The sequence below is a fragment of the Desmodus rotundus genome, chromosome 7, assembly GCF_022682495.2.
Source record: "Desmodus rotundus isolate HL8 chromosome 7, HLdesRot8A.1, whole genome shotgun sequence".
Lineage (NCBI taxonomy): Eukaryota > Metazoa > Chordata > Mammalia > Chiroptera > Phyllostomidae > Desmodus > Desmodus rotundus.
In genome coordinates, this window is record NC_071393.1 from 136,095,467 (window position 1) to 136,109,657 (window position 14,191).

At 47.1% G+C, this 14,191-nt stretch overlaps 1 protein-coding gene and 1 non-coding gene across 3 annotated transcripts; both read left to right on the forward strand.

Annotated features, from left to right (window-relative positions):
• Window positions 1–163: 163 nt before the first annotated feature.
• Window positions 164–8,685, forward strand: EIF5 (eukaryotic translation initiation factor 5). Of its 2 annotated transcripts, none has more exons than XM_053928571.2 (11): window positions 164–407; window positions 1,324–1,603; window positions 1,713–1,794; window positions 2,246–2,418; window positions 2,703–2,814; window positions 3,549–3,694; window positions 3,908–4,066; window positions 4,394–4,555; window positions 4,857–5,021; window positions 5,780–5,914; window positions 6,482–8,685. In XM_053928571.2, exons 2-11 carry the CDS (start codon window positions 1,532–1,534, stop codon window positions 6,569–6,571), a joined length of 1,296 nt encoding a protein of 431 aa, XP_053784546.1. In that variant the 5' UTR covers window positions 164–407; window positions 1,324–1,531; the 3' UTR covers window positions 6,572–8,685. The 2 variants fall into 2 exon arrangements, with proteins under 2 accessions (XP_053784546.1, XP_071078193.1); XM_071222092.1 differs by lacking the exon at window positions 164–407 and adding an exon at window positions 738–927.
• On the forward strand, window positions 3,082–3,207 carry LOC112312094 (small nucleolar RNA SNORA28). Its single transcript, XR_002975542.1, has one exon. It is a non-coding gene; the product is annotated as a small nucleolar RNA SNORA28 (small nucleolar RNA).
• Window positions 8,686–14,191: the final 5,506 nt, after the last annotated feature.

The window sequence follows — 14,191 nt, forward strand, 5'->3', positions numbered from 1 at the left end:
CGGGCACCGGGGTCGAGGGTAGCTTGAGCGCGGCGGCGGCGTTGTTCAGTCAGAGCGAGAACATTCCAGAGGTGAGTCCGGTGGTGAGGTGGTCGCCCCGCGCCCCCTCCCCAGCCTTCCCCGCCCCCTCGACCCCCCGCGGGCCGCTGGCTGGCGGGGAAGGCGCCCCGACGCCTGTGGCTCACGGCGCCGTCTCTCCGCGCCAGGTCGCCAGGCCCCGGGCGCTGAAGGGTGTGGACCCCGGACGTCGCTGGGACAGCCCCTCCCCGCTGCTCGGCGGCGCCTGCCCGGCCTCTGCTCGCTGCGCTTCTCCGCCGCCCCTCCTCGGACTCGGGTTCACACGCGCCTCACTTCATCCCAGTCCCGGGCGAGCAGCGTTGGGTTTATGTCTTTATTTGACGAAAACGGTGAGTCGCGGGCGGAGCGGGCCGGCGGGGAGATGGCGGCCGCACAAGATGGCGGCGCGCCGCGTGACCCGGCGCGTGTGGCGCAGTTCGGGCGGCGGGCGGGCGGCGGGCGCCCCCTCCGAGGGCCCGCGGCCCCGCCCCGCGGGAGCGCGCCGCGCGGCCGGAGCCCGGCCTCCGTGCTGCATTTGTGAGTCATGGCGCGGCGCGGGGTGGGGCGGGGGCGGCGGCCGGCGCCCCTCGGCCGGTTTCGATTCCCCGGCCCGGCGCAGCGGTGGCCCAGCCCCCGCAGAGGGCAGGCGGGCCGCCTGCGGCCCGGCCCACCCGCAGCTCGGGAGAGGCCTCGCCACGTCGCGGCTCCGCGGCGTCCGGCTCGCGGCCGCGGGCACGGGAGCGAAGGTCGAGCGGCTCCTCGAGCGGATCCGGGTCGGGGCCCGGACACCGGGGCCGGGGCGCGGCCCCGCGCGGGGCGCGCTCGTGCTGGGGCCGCCTGTCGGAGGTGTGGTGGGACTGTTTCTTCGAAGTAAGCATCGCTGCGGAGGGAGCGGCTGGGAAAGAGCAGGCTCCCCGTCCCGACGTGAGGGCTGCGGGGGAGGGGCGCCCCGAACTTTGTGCGGGGCGCGCGGAGCGTGGGGCCGCGGCTGTGCGCTCCTGTCTCCGCGGAGGCCGGCTGTGGGAACGCCGAGCGTGTTCGGCGGGGCGCGATCGCGCGGAGGCCGGGACAGCGCGGTTACTTCTCGGTCTGGCCTCCTGGCGCCGGTCTCACCTTCACCCCGCGGAGGCCGTTTCCATCGCTGCGGGGTCCTGTGCGAGAGAGCGCGCGTGGACGCGGGGGCGCTCCGAGCGCGGAAGTCGGGAGCGCGGGGTCTGCCTGCGGGCCGCGTTAAACGTGGGGCGTTGTGTCTCCCCTCTCTTTCAGAGCTGTTGCGCAGCCATTGGTACCTGTATTGGGGAAACATAGCGTACAAGCAAGGAGCTTACAGCCTCAGTGGCGAAAACTTTTTCATGTCAGAGACCGAGAACTCTTGCAGTCGTTTATGTCATCCCTTCTTCTCCAGACAGAAGATACCAAAAAGTTGCAATCAAAGAGCTCTTCACCTTATTGATAAGGCCACTAATAAGCCAAAATGTCTGTCAACGTCAACCGCAGCGTGTCAGACCAGTTCTATCGCTACAAGATGCCCCGTCTGATTGCCAAGGTAATCGCGCGCCCTCGCCTCGGCGGCAGGGCCGAGGCCTTTCTCATGCGTGGGTAAGAGACTGCGTCTCTTGGCAGACAGTGCAAAATTAAACTCTTATTTCCTTCAGGTTGAGGGCAAAGGAAATGGAATCAAGACAGTTATAGTCAACATGGTTGACGTTGCAAAGGCGCTTAATCGGCCTCCAACGTGTAAGTAACGCCTCTCGGAGAAGTCCCCGGGGTCTCTGCCGGCTCCCAGTGTGTGGGTTGTGCGCTGCTTAGCCTGAGGGTTAAGTGAGACCTTGGGTTTCAAACCAACTGATGCGTTAGTTGCCATTAGCACAAAAAACTAGGCAGGCGACCTGTTTAAATGGTTTTAATTCTCACCTGATGATATGTTTCTGTTGAAAATAGAGAGGAAGGGAGAGAGAGAAACATCCATTGGTTGCCTCTTGTATGCGCCCTGCCTGGGAATCAAACCCCAGACCTTTCCTGGTACATGGGATGGGGCTGCAACCAACTGAGCCACCTGGCCAGGGCCAGGCAGCACGTGTCCCCCCCCCCCCCCAAAAAAAAAAAGCGCATAGAGGATGATAATTGTATAAACATGTCTGAGTAGACGAAGATTGAGTTAACTGTGGTTGAACTTTTTCCTACACAGATCCCACCAAATACTTTGGTTGTGAGCTGGGAGCACAGACCCAGTTTGATGTTAAGAATGACCGTTACATTGTCAATGGATCTCATGAGGCGAATAAGCTGCAAGACATGTTGGATGGTTTCATCAAGAGATTCGTTCTCTGTCCTGAGTGTGAGAACCCGGAAACAGAGCTGGTGAGTGCCGTGGGGGTCTGTCAGCAGCAGAAGAAACTGAACAAACACGGCACCAAGGAACGTTCTTGACAAGGCAGCACAGACTTAACTTGGCAACAAGACCTACAGGTTTTGAAGCTGTTCACATACTGATTTTTTTAAGTAGATGACTCTGGAGAAACGCTTTCGTGTGTTAAACTGTTAGAGTTAGGTGTCTTCTGTTGGTCATTTCCACACATGCTCCTTGCAGGGTTTTTACCACGTATTATGGGTGACATACTTGTTTTTACTTTTTTTTTTGGCAGCATGTCAATCCAAAGAAGCAAACAATAGGTAATTCTTGTAAAGCCTGTGGTTACCGAGGCATGCTTGACACACACCACAAACTCTGCACATTCATTCTCAAAAACCCACCAGGTAAGTCTTCATGGTGAACTTCTAAGATCTTTCCATAAAGCAGCTGATTTTTGGAGATGGAATGGATTATTGTTGCTATGGAACGAATAGAAGGATCTATAATTCTCTCGTCATGTGTTAGTGAAGGCGTATCTTCTTAGGATGAGGGAAGTAGGTATTGTATTGTAAAACAAATCATGGGTTGCCGCAGAGGGTTCTCCCTCTGGAATACTGTTCTATAAATGGGGGTGCTTAGCTCGTTAAGCCTAAGTCACTTTAGAGTAATGCAAGCAACACTCTGTGCCAGATGATCAAAACTGTCTGGCACAATTTGAGCTTGCTATAGCAACAGAGTCTAACCTATTCCGGCCCTCTCTCCTCCGTGAGACGAGCCGTTATATAGACTTAGACAGTGTTCCAGCTGATGGTTAAAGGGCAGTTGAGCTGTGCCCTTCGTTCAAGTTCATGCCTGAGAGAAGAGGGTCATGAATGCCAACCTTCACTGTTGGGTGTCCTGAGTCATCTTTTCATCTAAACTCTTACCCAAAGTTAATACTGTTAATATTTGGGATTTCCCATTCTTAATCTAAGTTTCTTCTATGAAATATAGTGAACGAATTTGGTCTATGAATCCTCTTGGAATTTTATGTAGCACTGTTTGTGTAGTTTTCTGAGAGGAGGGTTTTAAATGTTCACGACTGGAAATGAGGTACACACAAGCTGGGGTACTAAACTTCTCTTTCGTTTCCCTGTAGAGAATAGTGACAGTGCTGCAGGGAAGAAAGAAAAGGAAAAGAAAAACAGGAAGGGCAAAGACAAGGAAAATGGCTCCGTGTCCAGCAGTGAGACACCACCGCCGCCGCCACCACCCAGTGAAATGAGTCCCCCTCCACATGCTGATGTAAGTGCAGGGTTGATGGTGTGGAAGGCGTTGGGGCTGTGTAAAATATACTTGGTTACAGTGAGCAGAAATACTGAGACAGCATTTTGGGTTCGATTCAGGTGAATCCATCTTAGTGGAAAATGCGCTTGATGTCATTGACTTGTCTAGAAATCAGAAGCATTTTTTACATTTTTAAGGCTTTTCACCAAGCATCTTTACCCTCGTAAACAGGAGGAGGAAGAGGATGATGATTGGGGGGAGGACACAACTGAGGAAGCTCAGAGACGCAGGATGGATGAAATCAGTGACCACGCAAAAGTTCTGACACTCAGTGATGATTTGGAAAGGACTGTTGAGGAGCGGGTCAATATCCTGTTTGATTTTGTTAAGGTAAACATTGCTTCAACAGTGGTGATCAATAAAGTCAGCTTCAATCCAAGCTCAGGTTTCTGTTAGACTATTTATTACTTCAAGCAGATAGTTGGCAAGTAACTTTTTCATGCTATCTTTTGAATATTCAAGTGTAAGGCTTCCTTTTACTTTTAGTTGGTATTGTTTGTACAAATATAGTTTCCAGATACTACTTTGTCAGTTGTTGATTATTTTGAAATCTTAGAACTGTCAAACTAAGGGAAACATCCATGAGAGTAGGGAACTAAGGTATGTCCACAGCAAAATGTGACTCCATTTCACTGAATTGCTTCCTTTTATTTGCAGAAAAAGAAAGAAGAGGGTATTATTGACTCCTCTGACAAAGAAATTGTTGCTGAAGCAGAAAGACTGGATGTAAAAGCTATGGGCCCGCTTGTTTTGACAGAAGTTCTTTTTAATGAGAAGATTAGAGAACAGATTAAGAAATACAGACGCCATTTCCTACGAGTAAGCAATTTTAGATTCTTCATAAATGAGGTTTATTCTCTCTCACCCATTTGTTCTCTGTCATCCTGGAGATGGAGATAACTGACGTACCTTACAAGCATGGCAGAAGGTGAAGACGGCACATGGTCTCTTAGCGATAAAGTAATGCTGAGCTGTCTGTGTGGCGGCCTTTTTGAACCATTTTTGTGGGGCCAGGACTTTAAGGAACAATCCTCGGGCATTGAAAATACATGCGTATTAAAATTGTCAGCTTAGGATATCAGTACAAGCTTGTTAATACAGAGGGAAAATCTCTTTGCAGTTTTGTCACAACAACAAAAAAGCTCAACGGTACCTTCTTCATGGTTTGGAGTGTGTGGTAGCAATGCATCAAGCTCAGCTCGTTTCCAAGATCCCACATATCTTAAAGGAGATGTACGATGCGGACCTTCTGGAGGAAGAGGTCATCATCAGCTGGTCGGAGAAGGTGGGGAAAATACATAAACAACTCTTAAAGATCAAAAGATTTGGGTTTGGGTTTTGTTTAGTTTTTTGGAATAAGTAACTTCTAGTAGCTACTCTCTTTCTACCTGAAAGCACAGTTGTATGTCGGCTGGTGTGGCTCAGTGGATTGAGTGCAGGTTATGAACCAAAAAGTCACAGGTTCAATTCTCTGTCGGGATGGGGGGCATGTGAGAGGCAATCAGTGTTTTTCTCCCTCTTTTTCTCCCTTCCCCTCTTGAAAAACAAGTGAGTAAAATCTTCCAAAAGCACACAGTTGATTTTCCTGACTAATGTAACTTGTAGGGGATTTCCCACCGTGGTAACTTGTTAGTAATAACAAGAAACTACGCAGACTCTTCAATAGTTTTTTTGTTGAGTGAAAGTATTCTGGTGAGGATTCAAGATTACAGTATGGCAGCCCCGGCTGGTGTGGCTCAGTGGACTGAGTGCCAGCCTGCAAACCAAAGGGTTAAATTACCAGTCCGGGCACATGCCTGGGTTATGGGCCAGGTCCCCAGTTGGGTACAGTGAGTGGCAAACCGAAGACATTTCTCTCCTATCAGTGTTTCTCTCCTTCTCTTTCTCCCTTCATTATACTTTCTCCAAAAATAAAATCTTTTTTTAAAAAAATTGTGGTATGATCCAGTTCCTTCAAAGAGCTCAGTTTCAGCAACTGTACAAAGAACTCGAGTTGTGTTTTTTTAATTTTTCAAACTAAAAATTGTACCTAATGTTTTTTAGGCCTCAAAGAAATATGTCTCAAAAGAACTTGCCAAAGAGATTCGTGTCAAAGCAGAACCATTTATAAAGTGGTTGAAGGAAGCAGAGGAGGAGTCCTCTGGTGGTGAAGAAGAAGATGAAGACGAGAATATTGAGGTACACACTGAAGAAAGGATTAAATTTAGTGCTGGTGTTGGGTGCTTGAGAATGGTCAACCTAGGTGATTCAGGCAATAAAACACTGTCTCAATGATTTGGAAGATAATCCTTAATATAAGGGGTAGTGAAAACCATATCCCCGGACATGATTCCCAATAAATGTCTGAATTTTTAATGTAAGGTTTATTTAAATGATGGCAGGGTACATATAGTGGTGCTGGTGGTCTATAAAAAATAACATACTGTTAAGCTAAAAAGAGGTTTTTTGTTTTGGGGGGCTTTTTTAATTTTTTGTTTGTTTTTTGGCAAAAGTAAAACTGATAGCTGCATCTAAATGATTTTTGTTTTTCTTTTTTTATTTAAAAAATTTCCTGATTTTTAGGGTTAGGGACATTGATTTGTTGTTCCACTTACGTGCCCTGACCAGGGATTAAACCCACAACCTTGGTGTGTTGGGACAACGCTGTACCCAACTGAGCTACCTGGCCAGGGCTAATTTTCGTTCTTTGTTTACCACTGACATAAAGGTGTACATGCAATTTAAAAATTTTTTTTGTTTTATCAGGTGGTGTATTCGAAGACTGCCAATGTGCCGAAAGTTGAAGCTGTGAAGTCTGATAACAAGGACGATGACATTGACATTGATGCCATTTAAAGGGGTGGGTGCAGCCCAGCTTAACTGTAATGCTGAGAATCTCTGCATCATCAGCCAGAAGTGCAACATGTATGTGCAAAAGCTTAAAAGGCTTAACATCATGCTACACTTTCTGCTAAAAAAACGTATTGCTGTGAGTGGTCTGTAATTAAGCCCAACAAGATATCTCGGGAGTCCATACACATATCAGTGAACAGATGTAGTTTGCTTATTTATAGCATGTTTCTTTCTGAAAAATTAGTGGTGGACACATTTGGATTACATTTATACAGTTATAAAAATATTTGATTTTGGTCATTCTTAGGATTTTTTGGTTCTGAATGACTTAAGCTGAAACAATTGGCTCCTTTAAAAAGCATTGTATTATTTAACTGGATAGAATTCTTGGAGCCTGTTAGAAACTGCTAGGTGCTGAGACTATAAAGAGGTCTTTAGCAGAATGTAAACATACACTTACTTGTAATTACCTTATTCAGCCATTTAGAAATACAGGACTTTCTAAGTCTTATCTCTAGTCCCTCAAATTGGCATCTGGTAATGTACATTCTTACCTGCCAGGGTGGATAGTGCAACACCTTTATCTTACTGAGAAAGAAGGACAGAGTGTCCTATAAAGAATTTTAAGAGCAGGTTTTAAAACTTGAAATTTTTTTTTTAGGTTTGCATACACTTGCTCCAAATTGTAGTCTTTGAAGTCATGTGCATTGCAAGTTGGGATGAGCCAGGGGAATTACTACATTAATAAATAAGTGTTTTATGTGTATGTGGCTGTTGCTTTGTGCTGAGAGAAAACTCTCAGCTTTGGGATATGATTAAATAGTAAGTTCTATGATTTTATTTGGGGGAAGAAGGAAAAGGTATACTTAATCCCTAGCAAAACCCATAATTTTTCAGCTTTCACTCTTAACGGTTTAAATTACGATTTCAAAGTGTTTAGACATACTGTGTCTTTTGTTCAGTGTGGGTTTTCCCTGATGCTGGGGCTTATTCTTTAATGTCTTTCACATTTGAACACAGGTTTTGGTTGCTATCTAGCCGAAATAAGTATTGCTGTGTCTCAAACTTTATTATTATTATTATTTTTTTCAAAATGTCTTAATTAAAAAGAAAACTAAAATTGTACTTCTAAGTCAGCCTATAGTTTGGTGGGAGACTTGGGGTGTCTTTTGTTTCACATTGAATATAATCAGACACTCATGGAGTCTTGGTGATGGCCACTGAATACAGGTGACTATGGCATGGCCCAGCCCATCCTGGGCTTTAGATTTAGAAATAACTTCCTTTTGAATTCTGCCCAATTAGCTGATCTGAACTTACTTTTTATGGGTTCTGGCCATGTCTGAGAAATCATTTTCAAAGTAAAAAATAGTTGCATTTATTTCTTCCTATTAAAAATGCACTGTGGAAATCAAAAACCATTGGGGGTTGGTTTTAATTTGGGGCACAGGCTTACATCATTCACCTGTTGGTGATCCATCTGAGATTATAATGAGACTTTAACAAATGTATGTAAAAACTTTCACATTGAAATTATACAAACATTTGGTATAGTAAAACCTTGTTAACTTGGTATTTTGAGGAATTAAAATCTAGTGATTTTACTGGAGAGGTATGAATTGGTCTCCAGCTGCCTTTTGTTAGATTGTGATGAGAGTGAAGCAGAAGCCATATACCTGGAGGGAATGTGCTTTGTCACACCAAAGAAAAGAGGTTTTTGCAAATTCTCATCTCTCCTAGCTTTCAAATTATTTGCCACAGGCCAGTTTCCTTTCATTATTTGAAATTCTATAGGCGATACTGGTGGCCCAAGTCACATTGTACTCAATATACACAGTGTCAAGCTAACGAGGTTCTATTGTAGAAGTTGATTTCCTTTTTTTTTTTTTTTTTTAATCTGAAGGACAAGATGTACAGGGCTTCTAAACACTAAAGAAAATTTTGACTTAGACCTGTGTTCAGTCTGGTGCCAAATTTCCCATAGATTTAAATCCACGTAAGAATTTTATTCACAGAGGCTATCCTAATAGAGTAATCCTTCACTTTGCTCTATTCAACTGTCTTAAAGTTTTTGTTTCAAACAGCTACATTACTTGATTAAAACAATGTTAAAATTACATTTTGTCTCTGCTTTAATGTTAAAATTAACCTAAGTTTTCCTAAGATAATTGAAGTCCGCCCTGCTTTGTAGCTGCTGCTTTGGATTTGTGTTGAACTTTGCCTTCTGCGGTTGCCAGCCCTACTCACAAAACAGAGGTCACTTATTACCTGGGGTCAGTGGCTTTTCTAGGTCTGTGTTCCTATTCTGCAGCTTGAATTGATTACAGACTACAAAGGTCCGCCTTACTCTGTTTTTATGGAAACACTGAGGGTGCTTACCGGGAGTTCAGACATCACACGAGTACAGAGGCATACCTGAGAGAGATTGCAGGTTTGGTTCCAGATCACCCTAATAAAGTGAGTCATAATCATTTTACCAGTCAACGGTCTTGCCTTCGGTTTGTGAAAAAGATAACCTCTGTGAAGCATGGTAAAAACCAGATCTCCCTATAGTTAGGCAACTGGATACAGCATGATCTGTAGTTGAGAAGGAGGGAAATGGGGAAGATTGCCTTCTAAGCAAGTCTTTTCTGAAGTAGATGAACTTAGAAGGTACCACTTTTGGGTCCTAAAGGTTTGAAGGTAGAAGTGTTCCCTAATCCTGTGCTCCCAGCCTTGGGGTGTGTGGGGAGTGCCCTCCCCTTGCTGCTTCTGCAGTGCACCAGGCACTGGCTCACAGCCGTCCACCCGGAGGTCACTCCAAAGTGAAGGCTGACTTCCCAGGAGAGTGGCAAATCCGGAAGGGTATTCTGCTGGAATCTACTTAAACCACAAGTGAGACTTAAGTTTTGTACAGCTCTGCAAACAATTCTTATCTAGTGAATTCTTCCTGATCGCTGTAGCGTGCTTTGCCAGTGTCCAGGCATAATCCAGAAGGGCCCAGGTAGCCCAGTCTGCACTGTCACTTTGGTCAAACTCGGGCCCATCTGACCACTCCAGGGAGCTCCCTGCCAGGAACAGTTGCACATTTGTCTCTGCCCTCTCCAACCACGATGAGGCATGTTCTGTTTTTCCCGGGAGGAAGAACAGTCTTCTCTATGCCCACTACTGCCCCTACCTCAATTCTTGAGAATGGACAGGTGACTTCCCAGTGGTCTGGCTGGCTTGTGGGTAGCCTCCAGGGTCTCACCTGTTGTGGGCCTCAGTGCCCAGGAATGTGGGAGCGTGTGTGCTCTGCAGTGGGGCTCCATGCTCTGGCCTTGGCCCCTGGCCAGCAGAGAGGTCTTCAGGAACTTCACCTTTGGGTCACTGCCAGAAACTTGAACTGTTCCTGTGTTTTAGGATGTGGGAATGACAGCTACAGAGGAGTTTAGTTTTTTCCTCAGGATGTGGGCCGTGGGTTACAGCGCTGGGATCTCAAAGCAGATCTTTAGTTATCCATTCAGTGAGCGCTCTTCAAGGGAAACTGAAGTGTGGGCTCTGGCCAGAGCCTCCGTGTGCAACTGGAAAACTCTTCCAGGCCAACCCAACGGGAATGTTAACTGCAACACCTAAACCTCTATGGGAGCCTAATGCCATCGGGGGAGGAGCTGCCAGGCTGGGGCCACAAGGCAAAACAGTTGTGTCTGGAAGGGCAGGCAGCGTGTTGGGGCCTTCCGTCATCTGGAGCAGGGGTCAGGCTGGACTGGGGCAGCAGGCAGCTTTCAAAGGAAAGCACTCTTGCCTAGGGACCAGTTTCAGGGTGGTACAGTCCGTGCTTCACGCAGCCCTAATGTAATGTGCCATAGCTGGTCTGCATGAGCAAGGCTCATTCTGCAGTAATAATCAGGCCAAGGCAGGTCTGGGACAAAGGACAGGCAGTGACCCTTCCTGGGGTCTTGTCGCAGCCGCAGATAGGATCCAGATTAGTAGCCAGCCTTGCCTTTTGCTTGTCCAGCAGAGTGGGCTGAGAAGTTAGACCAAGTGCCGTGAGGCTGTGAGCTGGTGCTGGCAACATTCTGTCCCCAGGTGAGGAGGGCTGATGGGTGCAAGGCCAGTGGGAAAAGCGGGGCTGAGTCTGCTCCCAGAGCCCCCTAATGTGCAGGGAAGGCAGGCTTCCAAAGCACCCAGTGTGACTGGTGGCACAGGGATTTTGTAACACTAAATGGGGGAGAAAAGCCCAGAGGAGGAGACTGGACTGGCTTAACCAACAGCACATGGCTTCTGCCTGAACTCAGTCAGTCCTTCTGTGGCACTAGGAAGACCGTTTTGATCCTTAGTTGGGACACGGGATGGCAACTCTGAAGTGTCCAAGCGTGTCCGTGGGGGAAGGTGCAACTGGGGGACCGGAGCCATGTGAAACAACCGTTGCCAGGCTGAGAAATAGTCCCAGAGGAACAGGGCATACCCACCCCCATACCCTGGACAGTAGAGTTGCTGTTCATTTTGGTTCATTCAGTCTCTGGCACAGTAGCAGCTGCCCATTGTCCACCCCTTCCTCGGGGCAAGCAGCTGTGCACATGTGCGCGCCTGGAGCAACCTGCGCACAGCTTTTAGGAACTAGTACAGGCCATAAAGACCCTGTCCTACAAATATCAGGGGTCTATGTGTTTTGCTGACATGGCTGCTTCTGATAACAGTGTAGAGGAAGAGGAGGGAAGCTGTGGTTCTTTACCTCTCCCCGGTGTTGCAAGCCCTCCTCCATAGGCTGAAGTGACTTCCAGGAGATTTAAAGACACGGTGCCCTACATCCTTCCTCTTCGTGTTTTTTCATTTTCTCCTTTTGGGAGCCACACATTAAAGACTAGGACATTCAAAATCAGCTGGATACACAAGAAAAATTAGAAACTCGCCACGCATGCCCAGGGACAGGCAAAGCCCAGGAAAGATGGGAGAAGACCTTAAGCTTACACCTTTGTGACCCTTGCCACAAAGCCGGCCTATAAAAATTAATAATAGTAATAAAACACAAAACCCAACTGCCCTGGGGAAAAGGGAGAATCTGATTTCCGGAGTTAACACATTTCTAGTCAAGTGTCCAGTGTACAACAATTTAAAAACTACAAGGTATGTAATGTAATGGGAAAGCATAGTCCGTTGAACAAAAAAAATCAACAGGAACTGTCTCTGAAAATGATATAACAGATTTCACAGACTTTAAAACAACCATCTTTTTAAAAAGACTATTTTTAGAGGGATTGGAAGGGAGGGAGAAAGAAGAGAGAAACATCAATGTGTGAGAGAGACATCGACAGGTTGCCTCTCACAAGCCCCCATCCAGGGACCTGGCCTGCAACCCAGGCATGTGCCTTCACTGGGAATTGAACCGGCAACCCTTTGAAGATTTTATTTTTATTTTAAAGATTTTATTTATCTTTAGAGAGGGGAATGGAGGGAGAAGGAGAGGGAGAGAAACATCAATATGTGGCCACCTGTCATGGGCCCCCCACTGGGGACCTGACCTGACCTGCAACCCAGGCATGTGCCCCAGGAATGGAATCGTCGACCCTTTGGTTTGCAGGCTGGCGCTCAGTCCACTGAGCCACACCAGCCAGGGCTAAAACAACCATCTTAAAGATGCTTAAAGAATGAAGGAAAGGTGGAGAGAAAGTCAAGAAAACAATGTCTGAAAAAAATGAAAATATCAATGAAGACTTAAAACACCACCCTCAAATTCTGGAGCTAAAAAGTGCAATAACTGAAAATTTCAGAGGGTCTCAAAGGCAGAAGAAAAAAAAATCAGTGAACTTAAAGATAGGATAACGGGGGACTTCCAGACGGGATGGCTACACAGGTAAACATGGCTTGCCTCCTGGCACAACCAGTCAGTATTACAGCTAAATGTAGAACAACCGTCACTCAAAATTGTCAAATCAAGTTGAATGGAATTCCAACAACTACGAAATTAAAGAAACCACATCCATCCAGATTGGTAGGAAGGGTGGAGATGCAGAACAGGCTGGTCCCACATCCACGTGTAGTGTATAAAAATTTGGGAGTTAACAGTCACCCAAACTGTTAACGGTGACTTCTCCATAGGAATAGCTGGTCTTGGCTCATGCTTCACAGCTTCCCTGGGAGGGAGGAGTCCCAGCCCTCAAAACAGGCCCCCCGTGCCAGGCAGATAAGTCCCCATACCTTCTGGTGGCAAAAACCAGTGGGGACTGAGTCAGTGGAAGAAACTTCAGGAGTCCCAAGCAGTTCCCCTTAAAGTTCCCTTTACTCAGTTCCCCTGAGTAAGCCTGAGCACACAGACTTTCTCAGATGCACTTCCTTCTGGGTTCCAGCACCAGAGAAGCAGCCCGAAAGGCACCAGTGGCGAATGGAGGAACTGTAGAGTCTGGCATCAAGGTGGGAACTGGGGGACAGCTTTCCCCCAGACAGAAAGGCGGGCAGAGGCCATTGTCCCTTCTCTGAGCCCTCCCCCCACAGAGCCACAGAGCCTGCAGGCTGGTGCCGTATCTGAGACTCCATCAGCCTGGCTAACACTGCCCCTCCCTGGAGACCCCCAGACCGCAGTCCCACCTAATTTACAGGCCCACCCAAGCTGTTAACGGTGACTTCTCCATATGAATAGCTGGTCTCCGCTCATGCTTCACAGCTTCCCAAATCCTATCAAACAAGAAACAGCTGGCCTCAGTGAGCCCCCAGCCCTCACACTTCTTATGAAGTGGCCACAGGCCCAGCAATTGCAGCAGCCAGCCTAGATTCATAGCTTTGCTTTGCCTGAGAATCTCCAAGCCCAGCATAAGGAGCAGCCATCTCAGATTCCTTTATAGCTCATGCAGGGTGGCCCTGGGCAGAACATGGGTGGGAGCTGACCTTCACCTGCACCACCTGGGAAATCCCAGAGGTTGCACATCCAGTGGACAGCTACAAACCATATCAGAGCACCACCACCCTGCCCCTGATCCTCCATGGAGGTCACAGTCAGTCCAGTCCGCACAGCTGACTGGCCTAGGTAAATCCCTCCCACTGGCCTGCTGACAGCTATCAAGGCTTAACTGCAAGAGTGGGTGTACGCAGCTCACAGCCAAAACAAGGAAACAAAAAACATGGCCCAAATGAAAGAACAGATCAAAACTCCAGAAAAAGAGCTAAACGAAATGAAGATAAGCAGTCTGTCAGATGCAGAGTTCAAAACACTGGTCATAAGGACACTCAAGGAACTTAGTGAGGACCTCAGCAGCATCAAAAAGATCCAGTCAGAATGAAGGATTTACTAATTGAAATAAAGAACAATTTACAGGGAAATAACAGAGCAGATGAAGCCAAGAATCCAATCAACAATTTGGAATATAAGGAAGCAAACAACAAGAAGAAAAAGGAATTCCAAAAAATGAGGGTAGTGTAAGCAGTCTCTGGGACAACTTTCAGAGGTCCAGCATTCGCATCATAGGGATGCCAGAGGGAGAAGAGAAAGAGCAAGCAATTGGAAATATATTTAAAAAAATAGTGAAAGAAAACTTCCCTAATTTGGTGAAGGAAATAGACATGCAAGTCCAGGAAGCACAGAGAGTCCCCAACAAGATGGATGCAAAGAGGCCCACTCCAAGTCACACCATAATTAAAATGCCAAAGGTTAAAGATAAAGAGAGAATCTTA

What these genes read in the sequence shown, in the direction of transcription:
- EIF5 (XM_053928571.2), top strand. Translation starts at nt 1,532, where the DNA reads ATGTCTGTCAACGTCAACCGCAGCGTGTCAGACCAGTTCTATCGCTAC. An exon ending in GCTTAATCGGCCTCCAACGT is followed by an intron (nt 1,795 to 2,245) that starts GTAAGTAACGCC and finishes TTTCCTACACAG; the next exon opens with ATCCCACCAAATACTTTGGT. An exon ending in GTCCCCCTCCACATGCTGAT is followed by an intron (nt 3,695 to 3,907) that starts GTAAGTGCAGGG and finishes CCTCGTAAACAG; the next exon opens with GAGGAGGAAGAGGATGATGA.